General features: G+C 36.5%; 2 protein-coding genes across 6 annotated transcripts in view; one reads left to right on the top strand and one right to left on the bottom strand.

The window, feature by feature from the left end:
- Window positions 1–24,373, top strand: part of aatkb (apoptosis-associated tyrosine kinase b) — a 770,376-nt gene that overhangs the window by 275,918 nt on the left and 470,085 nt on the right. The gene's annotated exons all lie outside the window — the stretch shown is intronic.
- On the bottom strand, window positions 506–23,877 carry chmp6b (charged multivesicular body protein 6b). The gene is made up of 8 exons (XM_028820072.2): window positions 23,615–23,877; window positions 13,642–13,751; window positions 8,164–8,251; window positions 7,632–7,718; window positions 5,874–5,939; window positions 5,529–5,609; window positions 3,711–3,777; window positions 506–2,210 (listed from the first exon to the last, which is right to left on the bottom strand). The coding sequence occupies exons 1-8, from the start codon at window positions 23,675–23,677 to the stop codon at window positions 2,158–2,160; spliced, it is 615 nt and encodes a 204-aa protein (XP_028675905.1). The 5' UTR covers window positions 23,678–23,877; the 3' UTR covers window positions 506–2,157.

Below are 24,373 nucleotides of genomic sequence, written 5' to 3'. Positions count from 1 at the left end.
AATACTGGTTTTAATAAACAAACAAGCAAAATTCTCAGAAATAATTATTAAATAGTTTATTTTTTCTGCATACCAAAAGCCTTAATATTTATTTTCCAGAGTGTCTCTTATAAATCATAATTTTTACTGGTTTAATAAAGGTGTACAGTATTCAAAATGAGATTTAATATATTACAGTACTGATTAGGGGACCTCAAAATACAAAAGGGACACCAGATAAAAAATGTTATCAATAAATAATTAAAAAAAAAAAAACTTTAAGGAAAGTAGACTACAGATGCACATAATGTGCGACAAGTCTTATTTTGTGGTATGCCAAATGATCCAAAAGTAAAAACTTTGTGAAAAATCCTGTTTGCTTCAATGAGCAGTCTAAAATTGCACAAAAGAAATGTTAATTCAGACATTTCTTGAGACTAATGCCTGAGGTTGAGGTAAAGTTTGGAGACAAAGAATCTATTCTCACAAGTTTCACTTATAACCATGTGATAAAAGGAAAGCCAGACAGTTTTCAGTATTTTTAATGTTTTTTCTTTAAGCAGCAAGATTTATGAATAAACAAAAAGGATACTGCCTTTTATTCAACAACAAACATTGCAGGCTTGATAAGAGGAGTCTGGGAATTGATTAAAAATCAAAATCTCATTTAACACTGAATATCCATAAGAAAGAAAAGGGTATTTCTGTCAGGATTATTTGATTAGTGATGTGGAAGTACAGGAAAGATATAGCCACAATCATCACTTCTGGCACTGGTCTGATAATGAAGAACAGCCCATGACTGCTGATAGCAGATTTAAGACTGCAGAGTCTTCAGTATAAATATAATGAGCATTCAAAATCTAACAAATGTAAATAATTCAGGGGCAAGATATAAAAGTTTTTAATACATTATTCTTCAACTGGACAGACTGAAAATAAAATAGCAAAACTCTAAGAAGTGTGTCTTTCTCATCTACTGACATTTACATTATTCTTAATTTATGACGTGAAAATGAAAATTAAGTCTAGAGACAATGTACTTAATAAGTAATGATTATTTCAGCATACCAGAAAATTTATACATAAAAAAAACAAACCTAACTCAACCAATGATATACTATCAGGATAAGCATTAACTAATGTTGACTAAAACAGGCAAGTATTCAATTGGTCTTAAAGGCACAGATGATGAGAAATTTACTCATTTGTTCTTTGCTTTTGAAAACTGTTTTATTACTTTGCACCTTTCAGCAAGAGTACTATTCCATGCTAGACCTGTAGATAAACTGATAATTAAACAACACAACTGCAGTTATCGCACATGGCAAAACTGGGATTAACACATAACCATATGTGTCTCCTGTATTATTAACAAAATAAAAACTGGACAACATGGTCACTGTTCCTGTGAAAGTTCTCCCTTAGGAGCAGATATTCTCTAAAAAGTAATCCCAATAGTTTATTTTTTTTTCCAGATCAAAAACATCTCACTGTTGATTCATGATCTACTGTTAAAACTATTTCTATCTGAATGATACCGTATCCTTTTCAAAACAAGGTGTGCCACTTTCACCTTTTAAAGCAATATTCTCCGAACATGCACTGCTTGAATATGGTGTTGTGTGTCACTATTTGTCATTATATAATATGCTCTTACACAAAAGCAGCAAATATGCTTAGTCAGGCATCCTGTCAGTCTCAAGGGTATAAACTAAACATCTGAGGAATATGACCATGTAGTCAACAGGTACTGAATACTGTAGTGGTTTTAATATATTGATTAAAAGTAGTTCTCATTAATTGCATCTTTGGCTTCACCAACACTTAAGAGTGAAGCACAATAGCATAAGAATAATATTAAAGAAAAAAACACCCTCAGGGAGCAATATCAAACTGAAATGAAAAATAAAACTTAAAAAATCACTTGCTAAGTTTGCATATTAAGGAGAAATAGAAGTTGTTTTTTTTTTAAATAATGAAATTCTTTCCCTGTACTTAAGCCTCCAAGATGTCTATGATGCTCTATAGGTCTCCAGGAGAATCGGAAGGGAGGTGTAAGTCTATAGAAACATTGGGTAAAATAAGAAATTTTCATTCAGCAGGACTTAAAAGAAATCAAGATGAACCAAATTGGAGAGACAGAGATGGGCAGGATTGAAAAAACACAGTCTTGAGCTATGAAGCTGCCACTAGCTCTGGTTTTGGCTTGAGTTTGACAGGCTTCTTTTCTGAAAGAAAAAAAAGTTAGTTAAATAAATTTAAATACATTTCAGTTAACACTGATAATCTATATTCATTAGGTATTTATCATTTGCGTTGACTGCTTTTGCTAGTAATAACTTAGAACAAAATCAAATTGTTTCTTTAAAAATGTTTTCCCCACCCAAAAACATTTTCCTTATTATCCATTTCACTGAAAAATGGCGTTTTTCTTGAAAATCTAAATGGTCAAGTTAACCTGATCTCATTACTACATTTTCCACTTTTTTGATTGTACTGTGAAGTGACATTACTTCAATTCTTCTTTTTCAGTAGAACTGTTGATCTTCCATCAGAGGGCATACACAAGTTAAAATAAGTAAAGAACTGCTATACTGTTAGAGGGGTATGGTCACATCATATCAGAGAATGTTGTCTGTTTTAATGATGCCAGAGATTGCATTCACAGTCAGTATAGTACCAGTCATGCATGGATGACTAACTGTTGCCAGGGCACCTTGCCTTTGTGATGCCCGGCTCATAAGCATCACATGCTCACAACCAGCCTCCCACTTCATCACTCTACACCCCCGCAACTCCACTCTTTCATTTTGCTATGCCATACCCAACCTTGCATTCTTTCTTTTGTAGCCACATAGTTTTTTTGTTCTCCTTATTGTTAATATTTTAATATACATCTGGATTGCTTTTTTCAAACTCACAAACAGTATTCCTGTTTGTAAAAACATTAAACCTTTGCCAAGAACAGGCATTCAGTCTGACAAAGCTTGCCAAATATTATTCACATCTCAGGTGCAAATTGATACCAAGAGGAAGATCTGAAAGCCTCAAAGAATCAAAGCAGAAGGGAGTTGCATCATATCAGTATGCTTCACTGTCTCACAATTATAGTGGCAGAGATCAAAAAAAAAAAAAAAATCACACAGTGACACAGATGGAAGTATATACTAACTGTACTGCGGGAGGATGGGCACATTGTCTCAGCACTGTCATCTCTTTGACACCCACACATTTTTCATTTTCACTGTCATTAAATCCAGAAAACATTAAACTGTAAATCAATTAAACCCCATCATTGGGCAATTTACTACAAAACACCTCAATTATTTTTTAAAGTTTGAAATATTCTTTTACAGTCCAAATATGTTGAGCTATAGCAAAATAATAATCATGAAATTTATTATCAGTATTATTATTGGTGATTCTAAACTGCCTTTTGTGAGGGTGTGTGTGTGGGAGAGATTGGGTCCTACAATGACTGGCACCCTGTCCAGAGCCGTTCTCTGCCTTGCTGGTGGCCTTACAATGACTGGCACTTTGTCCAGGAGCATTTTTCTATCTTGCACTCAGCCTTGATTGAATAGACTCTGGCTCTCCACAACTCTGAGTTGGGTTAAGAGGGTTTGATATTGCTGTTGTTATTATTTTTATTATATATGATGGGCTGTAAGGTTAACTACCACATAAAAGTAAGCCCTTTCCATTTGTCATGTTATTTCTGTGCATACCTGGCTCATCTTCTGGTACTTCTGGAAGGGATTCTGTGGAAACATCTGGGAGTTCTTCTTCTTCTCCCTGTCAGAAGAAAGCAAGCCAGTTAACTGTTAAAGGTTTGACAGACACACAATCTGTTCTATTATCATTTGTATAGCCAGCTGTTCCCATGACACTCTAAAATTGATTTCACTCAGTTTTAATGCCTTAAATCAATCCCCTCAATTTATCAAATTTGCCATTTACTTATTACATTAAACAAAACAATCTGTCGAACAATGCTAGTACCTCAAAAATCTTGCTTATAAAAACTAAAATGTGATGTTTGTGTAAATATGCTTGCTTTACTAGATTTTTGTGATTCCTACAATGCTAATAAAATGTAGTACTGATAAAAGTAAAAGGAGAACGTCATTTACAATATAAAAAATGTCTTGCAGGTTACTGTCTCAATCTATTGTAGAGTGATGAATTCATGTTTTGTGACTTTGTTGATTTTAAGTTTTTTTTAACAGTTTAACAACTAAAACATCTTAAGCAAAAATATTACATAAATTATTGTGAATCTTAACATTTATAATTTTTGTAATTGTGTGTACATATTCACAAATTAGCCCTACAACAAATTCACCTGAAATTGGGTGAAAAGCAAATACAGTCATGTGAGACTTGTGGCTCCATTTAGCCGTATGTCAAATTGGCAATATGTTGGTTACAAAGTGTACTGGTGATTGGGATTTGGTAGGCATATTTTAACTGCCAGTACGGAGTAGTGCATATTAAATTCTTGGTGACATGACACCAAGTCCATGTAAGGCAGTGTTTCTCAACCACTGGCTTGCAGGCTGCTGTTGTTGGTTTCTGAGTAGGTTGCCTAAGCCAGTGTTTCTCAACCACAGTCGCAGCCTGGACTGCTGCCATTGGGTTGCATTTGCCATTGTTGGTTCGCTAGCGGGTGGTGGTGGCTCACCTAAGTGATCAGCAGCATTGCACAATGTTTCCCCATTTGTAAGTGAGCTTGTTTCACCAAGGGGGTGGTTTGCCAAAGCTGTTAGTGGGTTGTCAATTAATATAAAAAAGCAAAACTGTGTTGCAGGACCATAAAGCTTGACAAACACTAACGTGGTGCGGGCCAACAGCATAAATATTTATCCACATATGGCAAACCGATGAAAACAAACTTTATTGGGCCCTCCAAGAATCAGAAAACAGAAGAGCCTGTGATATAATAATAACAAAAAAAGATTTATTACTGTATCTGGTTTTGGCAATTTCTAGAATATTATTACAGTATTGGTTTCCTATGGCCCTCGGCAGTAACTATGAATCGTCTCAACTCAAATCAGCCAAAAATTGGTGCATAACTGTATATGAAACATTATACACCTTTTTTACACATTTAAAAGTGGAACACAACCTTCACTCAAGAAACTGAATCCAGTAAAATTATACTATCACTAAAATTATATAAATGGAATGTTACAAAATAAAAATTGACTGATCCATTAGTAAGTCTTGGTTCAGAAAATTGTTGGAGAAATTGTCATAAACTAAACCAAGACACGTCTATCCACCATTAAATCAGTTAAAGTGAATGATTAGATGTAAATGTTTTTCACCCTTTCTGATTATAACATGGGGGGTGGTTGGGATTACACCATAAAGAACAAAGGCAGGATGAGAAAGTGTTCTACACCTACACAAAAAATGAACATATCAGTTTTATTAAGTTTACTGGATTTTATGAAAAGTTAACTATGGAATAATCACACAACATTTTCTTTAGCTTTTATTACTGGAAGAGTAATTCTGAAAAATTCTGAAGGACCCACCTGAGTGATTGCTTCCAGTTCTGCAAGTACAGCATCCTCATCTTCTTGAGTTAGTGATCCTGCAAGCATTTCATCGATTTGCTGGAGAGATGAAAAATAGAACACTATTTGAAACAGCAAGATATAGGCCAGCGCATGGCAGAAGGCTGCAAATCACTTCCATTTAGCCAAAAACAGTTCAAGAAATTAGGAGATAGTGGTACACATGAAGGCTGCACTCTTCTCTGAAGGTATAATGCAAGTGTTTCCTGTGTACATTCTTGTCCTCCAAGTGTAACATAAGAAGGTAAAACTGTAAGATGCATTTACATATCACTGATAATTTAATAGATCTACTTTCCTTACCCTTTGATACTCTATTGCATCCTGTGTTTCATCCATTATACGCTCTACTTCTTCAATAGACATTACCTAAAGAAAGACAAGTATTTGTATTGTAATTACAGTCAATGGTGAACACTACTTAGAAACTGAATCCTTGCTATTTGTTGTATTCGTCAGTGAATCTGAGGTACTCAAATATATGTTGAGGAAAACCTTATACAAGCACAAATCACATACTGCATTCACCTCAATTCAAGCCAGTTGTACATAATGTTTAAATTTAAGCCGAAAAAATTGTCCAAGTTGGTGGGAAAAAAAACATAAAAATGGTGGGACTCTGATAACCTCTTCATATTATCTCATTTGATGAATTGCAACACCACTTACCACAGGTAATGTAACAACAGGTATGGTTCCTGTAAAATTGATTACGCCTGCTAGGTCCTTGTCCAAGTAAAATATAATTTAACTGGAGCCACTTAATGCTAATGAATGTTAAGGGTGAAAAATAAACTAGTAGACAGTGTTTGCCTGTTTACTTGTATATGTTATTTTTGTGTGTGATTTCTACACAGACAGCTTACAATTGATTAAATAAGAGTAAATACCAAGGTAAAACACCAGATGGTATATGTTTGCAAATAAACTGTAGTGTCAATTAGGTATATATTTAGGGTGAAAAATGTGATTACTGCAGACAGCAATATACAAACAACTTCCATTTTGCCGTTTTGGCTGATCCTAACCAGTTCAGACCGCTTACATGTCCTCACTCCAAGTTTATTCTCCCAATGTCCAATAGTGCAAAAATATTAGAATGCACAGAAACACTGACACATGAACATTATATCTGGGGAACAAAGTCATTGTAAAACTTTCATGTGCACATGTTTTAATGACCCTCCATGCACATTTCTTATCTGATATGACCGATACAGTAGATCACTGGAACAGGAGAATACAAATTTACTTTGTATTTACTCATATTTCAGATCACAGATATTGTAAATACATTTAAAGCAACCTGCTACAAGTGATTTTGGACAAGGCAACATTTGTCATATATTTAAAATGGCTGCTGGGTAACCATGTTCATGAATATTTGGCATTTATTTGGCTGGAAGAATTGCACCACCCGCAATCTTACTTTGCCTCTGCATAAGACCAACATGTGATGTTTAGATTCTAAAAATTCTAACAACCGGAACAGGAGACTTTATTAAGAGCACATCACAGTAATCACTAAGAGTCTGATGCAAGGAAGCTTTATTTATAGAATAGAGCATCTGTAGCAAAAAAGTGGGAGATTTTGCTTTTGATTATTAATAAAGGCCTATGATAGATTGACGAATATCTTGCAAACACCTACGCAGACAGAGGATGTCATCTCTCTCAGAACTGAAAAGTGTGTCAAGGCTGAAGAAAAGTATGCTTCAAGAATAAAGACGTCATAAATAGAAAGCTTCTGTTGAACCCACATCTGAAGCCACATACGACAGACTCTGGGTGCCCCCACAGAGCCAAAAAAGCTAGGACAAGCTGTGACATCCAAATGCTTCTCCAATTCAAAGTGAAGTCTGTTGAGCATCTGCTGTATGCTTAGCCTCCAACACACAACAAATCAGAACTCCACTGACAAGTTAATATTACACAATATGTGTTTCACATTAAGTCCCCAATATTTGGAAGTGTAAAATAATACAAATAATCAAATACTTTTCCAAAATCAAAAATAAAAACATATATGAGGATCTTGTTTCTTCTGTAAAAAAAAAATACCTCATGCATCTTCTTAAGGCAGTCATTTCCAATCTTTAACCCTTCAATAACTTTCATTTCAATTTGAGCAAATTCTATTTCTTGCACCTAAAGGAAAAAAGGAAAAATACTCAGTGCATTCCTCATAACTAGTCAAAAAGGCCTAAATGATTATGATCCACATGCCTCATTAACTTTTTTCTATAGCTAAATAATAAATGTCATTTTTGAATTGGGCACCAACCCACAAGACTTCGGATGGGGAGTTTTAGAATATGTTGCTATAATTTTTTTTGACTCCCACAGAGGATACAACTCTTTGAAGGGCACAGTAGTGGAGTATTTCAAACAAGAATATCTGGGTTTCAATCTAATTAAAAACTGTATAACAGAACATCTTACAATGGGAAAAAAAATCACCAACATAAAGTGGGTATACAGTTATGTCTGAACTACAGTTTGTCAGATGCACATTTTATTTATTTTTAATTTAGTTATTTGTATAATCTGACTGACAATTAACCATGATAATATTTGAGACTTCTTCACTCACCATGTGTTCTAGGTTTCCAATCTGGTTTTCAGTTTTATCCAAAAGCTGCTCCTGATACCGTTTCTTCTTGAGCAAAAGCAATGCTTTCCTATATAGTATTACACCAAAGTGAATATGCATTAAAACCAAATCTCTGACATCTGTGCAGCTACTTTATAAAATGAGCAATGGTATTTAAATAAGTTGAGCTTATTAAACACCAGACAAAGACTAGACAAAGCACACTGACAAGCTAACACCTCTCACATTTTATTTATTCAGTCATTTATCTATTTTCAATTAATTTTTTTTTATACTGTATGTCATCTTTGAAAAGGCTGGCTTCAATAATAGAATGTTTTTTCATCAACTTGAAGTTTTAAATCATAAATCAAAAGTGATATTGTTTTAATTTGGGCAATAGTATAAAGAAATATGAAGAATAAAAACTGAAAAGAAATATTTAGCTCAGCATTTTCTGAAATTTGGCTTCAGCCAAGAATTTTTATTCCGGGGCACGTAACAGTAGTATTTTAGACACATATAGTACATCTGGCACTACCTGGTGTTTTGCAATCAGCTACTGTTTCTCATGCCTTGTGATTCGTTATCCCTGTCTGCCAGTATAATTCATCGCTACTTTTGATTATACAATTTCAAAATGTTTCTGCCTCACCAAGACTTAACCCAAGCTTGGTTCATCTCTGTAAATAACACTTTTCATTGAAATCTGCATTTAACCTTGCATTTTTGCACTACTATTCACTTTCTCTTACTGTGTGTTTTGTTCATGGATGCAAAATAGTACTTTTTGCTTTGAATTTGGTTTTATTTTTATGCATTATGCCTTTTCTTGTTTTGTGGCCTCTAGGGCAATTGATTTGACTCTTCATATGGTTCAATGGATGAAACTATTTTTTCGAATGCCCGCTGCTGCCTGATTTGTGAAATTTTTCTTTGCAACACTGAGATCTAGCTTTTGGGAATGTTCTGTTTTCTTTGATATACTGGATTGCTACCAGTGCTGCCTGTATGTGCTTCAACTAGAGAAATGATCTTATGCTCAAGCTCAATCTTTCATGGATGCCTTGTCTTGCTGGCCCCTCTAATTGCCTTTTTGTGTACTTTATACGGTGTTTCATGACATTTGTGTGAATCACTGCCCCTTTGCCATCAAGTTTCTTTGGGGGCTAGCAGCATTAGGGCTATTGGACCTGTTGATTACCTACGGTTGTGTGCTGGAAACTCTGAACTCTGGTAATTATCTTCATGTGAATCTCATACTACCTCCTTCATTTTTAATGGATCAATACCCCAGTGGCATCAGTTTGTTTCTTTTCTGGACTCTTCCTGCATTGTTTTTCCCATTCACCTGCGTCTCTCCATCTCACATTCCCCACTGTGCAATTCTGCTTTAGTCAGCTTGCTATTCTCAAATAAGTACTGGCTTTCCACAATTCTGAAATACTCTCACAATAATCTACTGCGTATTAAATAATTTGTCAAGAGCCAATATTCAGCCTGAAATGTCCTAGAAGATATTGGTATTGTGGGACGCCTGAAATATTTATACTGTGGATGGGGATGTCACCATTGCCAGGCTGCATCAGGGAAGTTCTCCAGCAGCACTTGCTCTAGAATTTGCTGTTTTACGCAGAGTTTTGGGAATAAGGGTGTCATTGTGCCAAACCTGTGCTACATTAAAATAAGCTCTGGATGTGGATCTGTGTACAACAATTTCTTAGACACTAACACTGCCTTGTTTAATACAAAGTCTGTCAATGGCAAAGCATGAGTTTTGTCAGAATTCATTAGGCTGCAACCTTGGTATGTTACATTTAACTGAAACTTGGCAAAAACCAAATGAGTTTGCATTACTAATTTAGACTATTCCATCTGGTTATATTTACAGCGGCTCATAGCTCGAAATGGCATGGGGAAGGGGTCACTGTAATTGTTAAGTATGAGCTTAACATTAAAAGAATACCAACTGAATGTCCATTGTCCTTCAACTGTCTGGCTCTTAAACTATTAATGAAATATGGTCTTATCTTACTTATTGTTCTCCATTGCCCTCCAAAATACGTTTGTTTTTTTTTATCTGATCTGACTGAATTACAGACTCATTTAAATTTCTAGACAGTTAATCTTGTAGGTAATATTAAAGTGTACTTTGACATTTGTACATTTAAGCTGACAAATTAATTAGCATACCTGCAGGACTATTTTGGTTTCATACAACATACTGATTTTTCTAACCACACTGGATTAGATTAGATTAGATCTGGTCTTTATACGTAGCTTACTTGTAGGTAGCACTTGCAGCACAGATTTGGGCCTCTTTGACCACAAACAGTACTTTTCCCTGTCTCAATGTCCCTTCCTGCTCTTAACAGCAAATGCCAAACATCTTTCAAAAACCTTAAAAATTTCTGTCCCGCTATCCTTGCTGGATTAATTTCTGATCTTTTTCTGTCTTCTGACCGTTTAGAAATGGTTCAACTGCATGAGCAAACTTAAAGAATCAAACAAGACATATAAGCTTTAAACAGTAGAAATGGTTCAACTGCATGAGCAAACTTAAAGAATCAAACAAGATATATAAACTTTAAACAGAATTTTTCTTAAACAACCACTTTTCTTTTCTTTGCTATATGAATTGTTTCTCTTTTTTTTGTGAATTGTTTTACCTTGAATCCTTACTAAAGCTTTTAAAAACGAAGATATTTTGTCTGTGGAATCATTTCAACGTGTCAAGCTATTGTCAGAATCCCATGAAGCGTACTAAAGCTGCAGAACTTTGATAATTTGGGTAAACGCAGCTATAGTTTCTCCACTATATCTCAGCCCTCCATTCAGCACTAGATAAAAAAAACCTCCTTTACACCACAAACAGGTCTTTCTGCTCCATGGTACAATTCAGTATTATGTTCTATGAAAGCAGCTGGCCGACGCCTAGAAAGTGAGGCACGCAAGACTGGCCTCACTATGCCTGATAAGGCTTTCTCCAACCATCAGAACAATAAGGAGTGGCCATGATTATCCAAGGGTTTTGTTCTCTGTGGTAATAAACTACTTTAACCTTCATCTAGACCAATCACCCCTTCCACTGAGGACTGTGAAAAATTCCTTTACTTTTTCTGTGACAAAATTAAAAACCTAAACAATTCTACTAGTAAAAATCAATCATTTTATGTTTTTCCTTGTCTTCATCTCCTTTTCCAAATGTTCACTAGTTTCATCTACACTTACTAATGTCCTGCTCTGTAAGATGAAGCCTGCTACTTGTATACTGGATCCTATCCCCACCACATTTGTCAAATCTTGTCATAATGCCATAATTCAGACTGTTACAATGATAATAAATACATCCCTAAACACTGGCTGTGTGCCAGCTGCTTTGAAAATAGCTTCTGTAACCCTGGTGTTTAAAGTCCAGTCTTGATGCAGACAATCTGAACAATTTTCAGACTGTTGCTCACTTACCTTTTCTGTTAAAAGTTCTTGAGTGTGTAGTTGCCCCCCAACTCACTAGTTACTTTACTTGTAATAAGCTGATGGAACTCTTTCAGTCTTGTTTCAAAGCACAGCACAGCTGTGAAACTGCTCTGCTTTCAGTACTCTGATTTGCTTATTGAAGCAGACTGGACGAACAGGTATATTAATTCTGTTAGACCTTAGTGCAGCATTTAATAGTTTCAAGTATGATATTTTACAGTCCTGAATGGAGAATATTCCAGATGTCTCTGGCACTGCCCACAAGTAGTTTAAGTCCTATCTAACTGATAGGGAAGAGTTTGTCTTAGCAACAGCAGGTCCAGCTCAGAGTCAGTCACACAAGGAGCTCCTTGAGGCTTTTTCCTCCTCTATCTGCCATGCTGCATCTACATGTTTCCCCTTGGCCATATTATTCATATGGACTGAATTATCATTTTTAAGAGGTAAAGAGGAAGGCCTAAGAGGAGGTTTATGGATGTGGTGAGAGAGGACATGCAGGTGATGGGTGTAAGAGAACAAGATGCAGAGGACAGAAAGATATGGAAAAAGATGATCCTCTGTGGCAACCCCTAATGGGAGCAGCCGAAAGAAGAAGAAGATGCAGATGATACTCATATCCGTTTGAGTGTTAAAAGTGAAGTTCCTTAGAGTTTTCTCAACACACAATTTGCCTCAGTGAAATTAAAAACCGGATAAAATACTCTTTAAAATTAAACTGCAATGAAACCAAAGTCATGTTAATTGGCACTAATCCTCAGCTTAAGAAAATAAGCTAATTTTCAACTACTCTTGGTGATGAAATCATCAGACATTCTTCTGTTGAGAATTCTAGTGTCATTTTGGGTTCCTCTCTTTCTTACTCTACCCACATAAATTGCATTAAGAAAGTGTCTTACTTCCACCTCTGTACAATATTCCACATTCAAGTATTCCACTCCTTTTCTAATGCTTAGAAACTTGTTCAAACTTTATTTTGCATTGACTACTGTAACCCCTTACTGGCAGGTGCTCCTTCTAATTTGTTATTGCAGCTCTAGTTTGTTCAAAACTCTGCTGCCCTTACACAGACCAGAAACAGTGAGCACACAGCACCCATCCTGCTCTGTGCCTTCAGTGTCTGCCTGTGTCTTACAGAATCTAATATTCTATTATTAACCTAAAAAGCTTTAAATTAACTTGCACCAGACTGCAACAGTAACCTCCTGCACCACTAAGCTACTGTCCACTAAGTAGGGTCCACTGATTCTGGTAAATTCATTGTGCCCCAAACTAATCTATGCTCTATGGGTAAAAGAGTCTTCCTCTCTATTACCTTCAGATTTTGGAACAACCTCTTTATATCAATTAGATCAGGTGATTCAATTCATCCTTTCAAAAAAACAAATTAAAACTCATTTTTTCAGGAAGGCAGTTTAGCATTCTTTGTCCAGATGCTCAGGGGGATTTTTGTTTAAATCACAAAATATGTTATTTTTCATGTTTTTTCTCGCAGTATTTGTATTTTATTCTGATTTATTATCTCTTATTTCAATGCTTTGTATATCTCATACTTAGTTGTTTTATGCAGATTTTATTTTTATCCAATGTTGTATTTGATCTTCCTCTGTGAAGCACTTTGAGCATGGGAAACGAGCTATATTAATAAAAAATATTATTATTATTATTATATACTTGATGGCCCATTCAAGTTTTTATTACCAAGAGAGACATTTGTTCATGGCACTTTCATTTCAGTCTCCATACTTGCAAATAAATCTGCTCTGCTAACTGACTTCTAATTTTCATCCTTATCACTGGACAAAAATCTGATTAGTTGAGCAGCTCTGCTGCAACAGACTTAAGAACTGGATGACAACTGTATTCTAAGTTTTATGTAAATGTATATTAAACATCAGGTGTATCACTTAGTTAAAAGGCAGAATTCCACATTCACTGGAAGTAAACCGTTTACACAAGCCTCACTGTTAAAATCAATTAAAAAATATAACACATGGCTCTCACTCTTTTTTTCCATCTTGAAGCAGCTGTTTTGCAAGCAGTCTCTCCTTTTCAAGCTGCAAGTGAATCTTCTTCTGGTACTGTTTCAGCTTATCTCTCTGTTGCTTCAGTTGCTGCAATGAACAGAAAAGAAATCATTGTCCTAACCAAACAAGAATGAAAGATAAGATCAGGTTATTTAAATTGGGGTTAAACAGAAAGAAAGAAAAATCTGTGCTGTTGAATCAAACAAAAAGAAAAGCAGGTGTTGTTTAGAGATTAAGAGGAAATGTTCCTTTAAATCTTCAGGGATTCAGTAACAACCTTTTAATAATGACATTTAGTGTGAAAGGTGCTGTCAAATATAAAGGAATTAGACATTGTAGTTAATTTAACTGAACAATATCCATAGAAAAGACTATAGTGCTTTTGCAACATGTCAACACAGTAACATGCATTCTTGGCTGCTTTACCCTCACAGTGCTATATATTCAAGTAATGGTAAAAGTACCTTAAGCTGCAGTATTTCAATACATACTGCATGAAGGATGAAATTATAATGTTATTATGAATGTCAAATATTTTCTTTCAAGTTTATTAGAGTCAAATGAAAACAATGATTTGATGATTATGAATAAAACATTAAAGGTGTTAAAGTGAATAGAAATTTCTACCAATTGGTCTAAATTAATTACCGGTATTAAAAGCCCATTGACAACATCAGACTCTGCAGTGATATGGAAGAATTCTTCAGAAAACTCAGACTAAAAGAATTTTTCCACAAGAAAGAAAACAGTAACACACAGGAACCAACAACAAGCAGTTACAACAACCCCACCAATAAATCCACATGGACACCAGAAGCTGGCAGAAACTCTACCCTGGATAATTATATAGACTGCTTCCAACAGAGAGTGAAAACAGGAATCTTAAACAGGCAACAAAATCGGATAGAAAACATTACTAGGGATGAGCGGAAAGCCATACATTCACTAAGGGAAAATACAGAAATCATTATCAAACCAGCAGACAAAGGGGGTGCTTTAGTCATCATGAACACATCAGATTACATACAGGAGGCACAAAGACAATTGTCCAATACTATGCATTATCACAAACTGCAAGAAGACCCAACAGATCTCTACAAAAAGGAACTAAAAAAAATAGTAAGTAGCTTTCCTCTTGACATCAGGGATCATGTAAACAGTTTAATTCCTGAGAACCCCAAAATGGGTTACTTCTACATGCTTCCTAAAATCCACAAAGAAGGGAACCCAGGAAGGCCTATAATCTCAGGAATTGGCTCCCTTACAGAAAATGTTTCAGGTTGGGTGGAGCAGATCCTTAAACCCCTCACCCGTAATACAACCAGCTACATCCAGGACACCACTGACTTCTTAAAAAAACTGTCTGCTTTAGGCCCCTTTCCTGAGGGAACCTTACTGGCCACAATGGATGTTGAGGCACTTTACACTAACATCCCCCATGATGATGGCATATTGGCATGTGAAATGTACCTCAAACAACATGATTTACCCACAAAGTCAGTAATAGAAATGATAAAATTCACTCTGACACATAATCTATTCTCTTTTGGACAGGATTGCTACTTACAACAAATGGGGACTGCAATGGGATGTCGGTTTGCACCTCACTATGCAAATCTTTTTATGGCAAAATTGGAGGAAGATTTCATGTCAATGTGCATCGTAAAACCAATGTTGTATCTCCATTACATAGATGACATCTTCATAATCTGGACTGCCAGTGAAAAGGACCTCCTCCATTTTCATAATGAATATAATTGTTTTCACCCCAACATAAAGCTGAAGCTGAATTACTCAAAAACAGAAGTCAGCTTCCTTGACACCACCGTTCAACTGAAAGACAACACCCTTGTAACTTCTATTTTTCACAAACCGACAGACAGACGGACCTACCTGAAAAATGATAGCTTCCACCCCAAGCATATAAGGCGCTCCATTATTTTCAGCCAAGCAATACGGTACAATCGTATTTGCTCAGACCCAACAGACCGTGATCAACAACTGCAGGAGCTCAGACAAGATTTCATCAAACAAGGTTACACCCCGAAAACAACAGACATTCAAATAAGAAGAGCTACTGCCATACCCAGAGACAACCTTCTGGAATATAAAAACAAAGACAACAAGGATCGCATCCCCCTTGTTGTCACCTACAACCCACATCTTGAAACACTTCGAAAAATTATAAAAGAACTTCAGCCAATACTAAACAATGACCAAACACTGAAAAATGTATTTCCTGAACCTCCCCTCCTGGCATACAGACAACCACCAAACCTTCAACAATTAATTGTCCGAGGCTCCCTAAGTGAACCAACAGAAAATGGCACATCTCCATGCCTACAGAAAAGATGCAAAACATGTGCCCACATCTATGATACAGACCGTATAGTTATACCACACTGCCGACTTGAACATCACATCAAGGGATCATTTTCCTGCAGATCATCTAATGTAGTCTACCTAATTTTCTGCATGAAATGTCCTGACACTGCACTCTATGTGGGAGAAACTGGACAAACACTCCGCCAGAGAATGAACTTACACAGGTTCCACATTAAACATGGCAACACAGATGTTCCTGTGGCGGCCCACTTCAACAGCCATGGACACTGTGAGAAGAACTTTAAGGTCACAGTGCTTATGGGCAACTTCAAAACACAGCAAGAGAGAAAAGAATGGGAAGTTAAACTCATGCTAAAATTTAATACTTTACAACATGGATTGAATAAAGACAAGAGTTTTATGGCCAGATATGAGGATTGTTTACATCTCTCAGAATAACAGACAACCTGTCTACAGACCCACATTGTTTTGAAAAAACTCATTACAAACTTCAAAAGACTTTGTTGGACAGTTATCTTATCCAGAGATCTTGACAATACATTGTTCTTTTCTCTCTTGCTAAATTAACCCTAGCCTGAATGAATCTATTAATTTTTTACATTCAAAATCTCTCATTTAAATTTTTACCAATGTTGTTTCTTGTCCTAGAGTGTGTATATAAACATAGGAAACTTCAGTTTCTGTATTACATCTTGCCTGAAGAAGGGGCCTGAGTTGCCTCGAAAGCTTGCATATTGTAATCTTTCTAGTTAGCCAATAAAAGGTGTCATTTTGCCTGGCTTTTACCGGTATTAAAAATACAAAATAGATGGTTTCATAAGTATTCACATCCCTAAATCATCACTGCTGCCACAGTTGGCTTTAGAAGTCACAGAACTACTTCAGTGGAGATAATCTATTTGGATTCTAATGAATTGTAGTCTAAATGCACCTGAATGTGTAATGGCCAACTTGCACTTAAGTCAGTTTGGTAGCCTAACCTACACAATGAAGACAAAAACAACACTCCAAACAACTTCATGAAAAAGTGACTGTAAAGTACAATTCACAAGATGGAGAAAAGAAAATATCCAAGTCATTGAATATCCATTGCAATCAAGTTAAATCAATTATTAAGTAATGGAAAGAGAATATCACAGTGGTAAATCTACCTAGAGCATGCCATCCCACAAATCTGAGTGAAGACTAATGAAGGATCTCATCATGAGACCTCTGAAAATTCGGAAGGAGTTGCAAGCTACAGTGGATCAGAATAGAAGGACTATGCAGAGAGCAACTGCTGTTTCGGTGTTTCAGAAGTCACACCTTTATTTGAGAGTGGCAAAGAGAAAAAATGTTCAGGACAGTTTACCAGAAGGCAGGTGGGTGTCTAAAGTCAGCTAGAAGATGGTTCTATGGTTTATTGAGACAAAAATTAATCTTTTTGGCCATCCAACTAAATGAAAGTTTTGTCATCCAACTAAACAAAAAGTTTGGCATAAGCCAAACACTGCACATTATCAAAAACACACCATTCCCACCATAAAGTATGGTGGTGGCTGCATCATGCTGTGAAGATGTTCCTCTGCAGCAGCTCCTTGAAGGCTTGGGAGGGTACAGGATAAAATGAATGCATGAAAATACAGGGAAATGTTGGAGGAAAACCTGGATTGGATTCTGCAAGAAACCCAAGCCCTGAGAGAAGATTTGTTTGCCAACAAGACAATAGCCCCATGCATAAAGCCAAAACTATACAGGAATTATTTAAAATAACAATGTTAATGTCCCGGGTCTCATTCATAAAACTTTTCATGGATTTAAATGTGAAATTACACACATGCCAAAAAATGTAGTCATGATGTTGCAGAACTTCATTGGTTGGTAGAGCAAGATGTGTTTGTGTAGTGCCTTCTAATATAATAACCTCTTATCATAAATATCCATCCATCACTGAATCTTCTTAATCCAGGTCTGGATAATGGAGGCTAGACCTTATTCATTTAGTAATGCTGCAAAGGCACACTCAGCCCTGGATGAGTTTCCAGCCCATCAACAAAGCACACTAAATCAGGGGTTCTCAAAGTCGGTCCTGGGGGCCCAATGTGGCTTAAGGTTTTTGTTCCAACCAGATTCATAATCAGTGACAACACCAGACAACACTGATCTCATTTAATTAGCTGTTTTTTCTCTTATCTTATTCTACATTAAGAAAGCACAACAGCATGATTTTTTCATTAATAAGACATTTAGGAATATTTCCATTTTTGCTATAGATTTAATTATAGCATTATATGATTTCATTATATTTTGCCCCTTTCTCTGTGCAGTTTGCTCCCTTCATTGTATCTTAATAATAACAACCAGCAGAGCAGAAGACAGCCAGGTAAACAACAATGAATAATCAAAGGCTGAAACTACTTCAGCGTTAGACCCACTAATTAGAAAATAATGAATTAATTAAACAATTACAACACTCTGCAAAAAACAGAATGAAAATCAAGATGAAAATATTGTTAAAAAGAAAACAAAATACATTATTCCAATATAATATACATTCTAATTTCTACATTTTTCCCCAAAACACAGAATTTGACAAATAACAGTTCACTTAATTAGCCCAGGAGTCCAATTACAAATAGAAGCTGGTTGGAACACAAACCTGCAGCCACAGTGGGCCCCCAGGACTGACACTGAGAACCTCTGCACTAAATGCACCCACCTAGACTCATCTGAATAAATGACAGAGGAGCCAGGACTCCTTGGCATCAATGAGAACTACACCCATGTGTCACTCTGGAGAAAATATTTTGTTTATAATTTAAACGGAAGAATGCACTAAGCTATGAGAACTATTTTTTAACATATCTTTGGTCACAGAAAATTTGTCAAGTGATTTCAGCAACATTTACTTTTGATTTATACTGAGTAAATGCCGTGCCCATGCTAACACATTTTTCTACAGCTTTTTTTTTTCTTATATGAGTCAATGTAAATGGTGTTGGAACAGCTTGACAACTTGTCTATGACTAACAGCCTGCCTGATAATGAACTAGACAGATGCCTACCAGCAAAAAAAAAAAAAAAAAACCTGTATTCACCACTGATAGAATTGCATTTTGAATTGATACATTTATAGTCAGAGGTCTTTGCCATCACCATTACTGGGGTTGCAGATATCTTCAGGTTGCCTGTCTAATATTTAAAATCAGTAACTGGGTTGTCTGTCCTGCTGACAACCAGGACCAATTATCAATGACTGGTAAAGGGGGGGACAGATAAAGGCAGAAAATCTCAGAAACGTACAAGAGCTGAGTAATACAATTTTAGTGTAGTGTTAAATAGTCCAGAGAATTAGTAGTAACAAAACAGGGAAAGGAAGTAAAAACTGATTTTTTTTCCTATTGGGACATAGTGAGCAATGCATATGGACCAGGATATCCATCCATTTTCCAACCCACTGAAACCGAACACAGGGTCACGGGGGTCTGCTGGAGCCAATCCCAGCCAATACAGGGCACAAGGCAGGAGCCAATCCCAGGCAGGGTGCCAACCCACCACAGGCACCAGGATATACTTATGATTTAAAAAGAAAAAAGAAAATGTGATTCATTAGACCAAGCACTGGTTCAGTTCTGATGCTCACATGGCCATTGCAGGCACTTTCAGCGGTGGATAGAGGTTCAAGCATTGGCACTCTGACTGGTCTGTGCCTATGCAGCCCCATACACAGTAAACTACAATACAGAGTGTATTCTGACACCTTTCACCCATGGCCAGTGTTCAGTTTTTCAGTAATTTGTGCAGTAGTTGCTCTTCTGTGGGACTGGACCACATCACTGATTCAGCATCCTAGTTCTGAATCCCACATTCCCACACTAAATGAACATTCCACTCATGTCTGTAAAGGATTTCCTCCACAATCCACAAAGACATGCAGGTTAGTTTAACTATTGATTTAAAACTGACCCCTTGTGAGTTGAACTGTGTGTGAGTGGGCCCTGGAATGGACTGGAACCTTATTTAGAGCTAACAGGACATGCTCCAGCTCCCCCAGTAAATGGGTTTTGAGAATTTTATGATATTTGAACTGTAAAGATTGCTTGCTTTGTAAATTGCCTTGTGAACCAATTTTTTGCATTTTCCCCTGTTAGCATTTGACATGCATATTTTTTTCTTAATAGCCATCTGTAAGTCCTTGAAAGAGAGAAAAGACTTAAGCTTGGAAATAAACTTAAGACAATAAATGTTCCTCCTGACAAGTGAATTTATTTGACCTGTAAATCTGAGCTATGAATCAAGAATAAAACCCAAAGTCTTAACAGTCAAATTGGGTATAATACTTCTAAAACCTGGATTCAAATGTTTAACTTCAATAGCACTGCCAAAACAAACCAGCTCACTTTTGTTTTCATTAAGATGAAGAATGCATCTTACTGGTTTTCAGGTCCAAGTTGGGGTAGTGAGAGGAGTAAAATATAGCAAGCAGTAACTGGGTCTGAATTGGAAAGGTTTTTGCCCCTCCACATGGGTGAGTAGCACCCCAATACTTGAAATTAACTTGTGGGTGTTTAATGGTACATTACAAATACAGTACGTCATTAATAGATATATAATTCTAATGGGGCTAAGGCTGGGAAGTACATGATCTGTCATGTAATGATATATAATGGTGTTTTAAATGTTTGAATACATAGGCCAAGTTACCCAGTTTTTAGCTATATGAACAAGGTAGGCTCTACACAATAATTTGCATGAAACTAAAATATTACAGTACATGGCCACAAATTCCTCTACAACATGAACCAGGACACAATAACTTAAAAGAGAATCACTTCTGAAACTTAATATAGTTAATAAGTCCATCAATTTCTAGCAGTATTGCTCAAGTAGATTTTTACTGTATTATGCAAATTAAACTGCAGTATTTTACTACAAAAATCACACCCATTATTTAGGGAAAATCTTGTGTTGAACACACCATTTTTTTAATTGCCTGTATTTGTAGTGGAATGAATCTCCTTACTATAACCCATGTCAAATCATGACTAAAATGTCTGATAGGTCATTAATTGTGGGGATTTAATGGGAACTTTAAAGGTTCAAAATTAGGGATTCACTGCATCATTTTAGCACCTGGGCCATACTGATAAGATGGCCCCTTCTGCCTTTTGTGTCCCCTGGGAAGACCTCCACAAACTCTCCTTAAAATAACAACAATGTAATTGTATTTTATACTGTACATTGCATTTTCACAGCATATTCAATCCCACGGACCTATGAGGATTTATAAAGTCAGAGCACTGGTAGGGTTTGTGTTTTACTTAAAAACACACAGAAAGCTCATTGACTTCACATTTGCAAGGTAAATTCTCACCAAAAGTATGTGGTCATAATGCTGGTTGTCTTTATTGTTTTTTTTCTCACTGGTAGAATTCCACAACCTGAACCTTGCCACAAAAGTTAACACTGCCCGTAAGCAGGCCATCATTAATTATATCATTGTGATTCCCAGCATGCACTACACCCAAAGCAAGATTATCTTTATCAGGATTATATTAAACACCCCATGTCATATACACAGGTCACCAGTGGATTCTCCAACCGAGAAGATGAGCAAAGGCACTTCAGTAAGGTTTGCTACATTGAGCCACTGCTGCCTTCTGGTATTTAGAAACATAAAATCTTGCAATATTTAGAAATAATCTCTTTAAATTATTTAAAATACTCTTAATTTCAAGAGAGACTGACTCTGCATTGCTCTTTGCCCATTTCAGCTCTTTCTTATGCTCATCAAGCAGCAGGCCTACTTTGTTTCTATATTTAATTATACACAGCAGCCGCATGCCTTAATCTTCTTAAAAAAATTACACGTATCAAGAACCTTGGCTTGGTCCACTTATATTCTTCAAGGGATTACTTTAATACAGCCTCTTCCTTTAGTAGTCTGCCATCTGTCTAAATCAGTCTGTTTCTGCCCCCCCACACTGTCTATTCTGTATTGCATTTTAATCTCACATACTATGAGGGGAGCTAACAAAGCACACCATACTCTATTGCACATGCAGTAGGTACAATCCACCAATGCAGACATTTGGTGGGCTGCAGTGGCTTCAAATTTTCACTGCAGCTCCTTATGAAAGATTTAATTTCAATTTGTCCCCAGATTACATGTATAACTGTTTCTCAGTCAACGATGTATCAAAAGTCCAGAATACAGGTGTTTATATGGTGTTAGTAATGAATAGTACATTACTTCTCCCCATTCTCCTTTCAAAACAACCCTTTAAACAGAGCCCGTAAGCAGTATGTTGCACATAAAGCATAAAGAATTTACCAGGATTCAAAAACAAATCCCTTTATTTTTATTTTTAAAGCTAACACCATTTCAAGGCATTTTTAAGTGTAACTGGGGCACAGCACTGATTAAGTGACCTTCTAAGGGGCAAACAACTGGTCAGAAGTAGAAACTAACATAAAAAGGAGAAAAAGGTCATTTAAACAGTACGGAATATTCTGATATGTAGTGGAAGATGAATTCTAATGTTTTCCTACATAAATTCTAATTGTCTTAGATTCAGGAACTGGTAACTAGGATGCCTAAACAAAGTGAAGATAATGAGCAGGTGAATTCTGATGAACACATCTATCAATGTGTAATAGAGGCTGGACCAGTCTGAATATTAGTGCAAGTTATCCCAAATGATGATCACAGCTTGCTATTTGAAACTTTCTGGTTTTGCCTGGCTCCTTACAGTGTTTTTCAAAATGGAATCTGTTTTGTGTACAAGTACTCGGCCTACAGCTTTTCTTTTAATACGCTGAGGGTGACGGTTTGATTCTTTTAACTTGTGAAAAGTGTTTATGGTATACTGTAATACAAATTTCAAATCGACTGAATGCTAATGTTAGCTCAAAAATATTCTTGATCTTATTGAACGAAAAATAACTAATAAAATATGCTGATATTTCACATCCCTTTAAACCAGGAGCTTTCCTCTCAAAAGAAAATTGCACATCAAATTGTGACTCCACCTTAAAAGAATAGAGGTGCGTTTGTCATATCTGTATCTAGTCAACCCCCCTCCTACATTAAACGGTCTATAATCTGTGTGTGGACATTTCCAAAGTCCTGTGGGGTTAATTTTTATTCCAACGTGCACACATTCACCGATAACTCGCCTTTGTTCACAGTTTAGTGCAGACTAGACCTATGACGGCTTCTTTTTTCCATGTGGGTTGAACGTTGAAATCGGATTGGCTTTTTTCTCTTAGTAGTAGAAGCACCTGTTAATACTGTCAGATTGACACCACGTCTTATTTCTACCTCGTCACTACCAAATTTTACTGGAACTTTTTGTCTACTTGACAATGAGGCGTGTCAGTTCAGTGGACTCAACATTTGTATTCTAACCCTAAACAGGACTTGACTTTGCCTCGCCATATCATGCGCCTCCTTCTTGTCACCCACAGTCTGGCCTTTATTCATTTGTTTCGTTTTTACCTTCATCCAGGTGACAATAAATCCTACTATATGCCTCACCGATGCGCCCCGTGCCACTCCAGTGTGGGCAGCATGAATCCTATCTGGGCAATCACCCTCTGAATGGTTCACTTTCTCTCCTCACCAGCACAGCGCGGTCTTGCTCTGTCACTCGGGTCCGCTTCTTTCTGCCAAAAATGTTTCCCATCTCGAATCCGCATTACCACCGCTCGCCGGACGTTTGGCCCTCTTCTCTTTCTCTTTTGAATTTAATTGATAATAACACTTCCTCTCGGTTTCGCTTTCATATCTGCAAAAAAAATGTTCGCTCGGCTACAAGATCCCGGTTGTTACGACGCGGCGCAACCTCAGAGACTGCGCCCAACAAGAAGGAAGTACGGTGGCTGCGCAGGGACAAACCGTCCTCAGCGAGTAGGAAATACAGCGATTGCGAATGGACAAGAAGTACGGAAAGCCACGTGATCGCGAACCCATTCTGCGAGTGAATTTACGAAGTTTGATTTCATACTGTTCATCTGCTTGGCACATATTTCTAAAGAAGTATTTTGCCGAGGATAGATTTTTTTTTGTGAAACTGTTTTGCTGCTGATTGTATGCCCTTTTAAAATGTTATGCCTAGTATTTATAAATAAAGAGAAAGCAAATCTTTTTCACTTTGTATCATAATTATTCTTCACACATTCCACACTCAAAAGTCTAAAGAGAGCTCTTCAGTTTCGTATATGAAATAAATAATATTCATGGCCATTATGAACCATGCTGCACATTCTCTCTGGCACAATGGCACTGAGGCCTTTTAGTCAACACAAAGGTGGACAAATTGTAAATGCATGATGGTAGTTGGCTGGGCTAACAGCTTTGCAAACCAGATGCGCTTAATATT

The sequence above is a fragment of the Erpetoichthys calabaricus genome, chromosome 14 (assembly GCF_900747795.2).
Source record: "Erpetoichthys calabaricus chromosome 14, fErpCal1.3, whole genome shotgun sequence".
In the NCBI taxonomy this organism is placed as follows: Eukaryota; Metazoa; Chordata; class Cladistia; order Polypteriformes; family Polypteridae; genus Erpetoichthys; species Erpetoichthys calabaricus.
The sequence above is the reverse complement of the archived record's forward strand: the minus strand, read 5'-3'. Positions and strand labels throughout refer to the sequence as shown.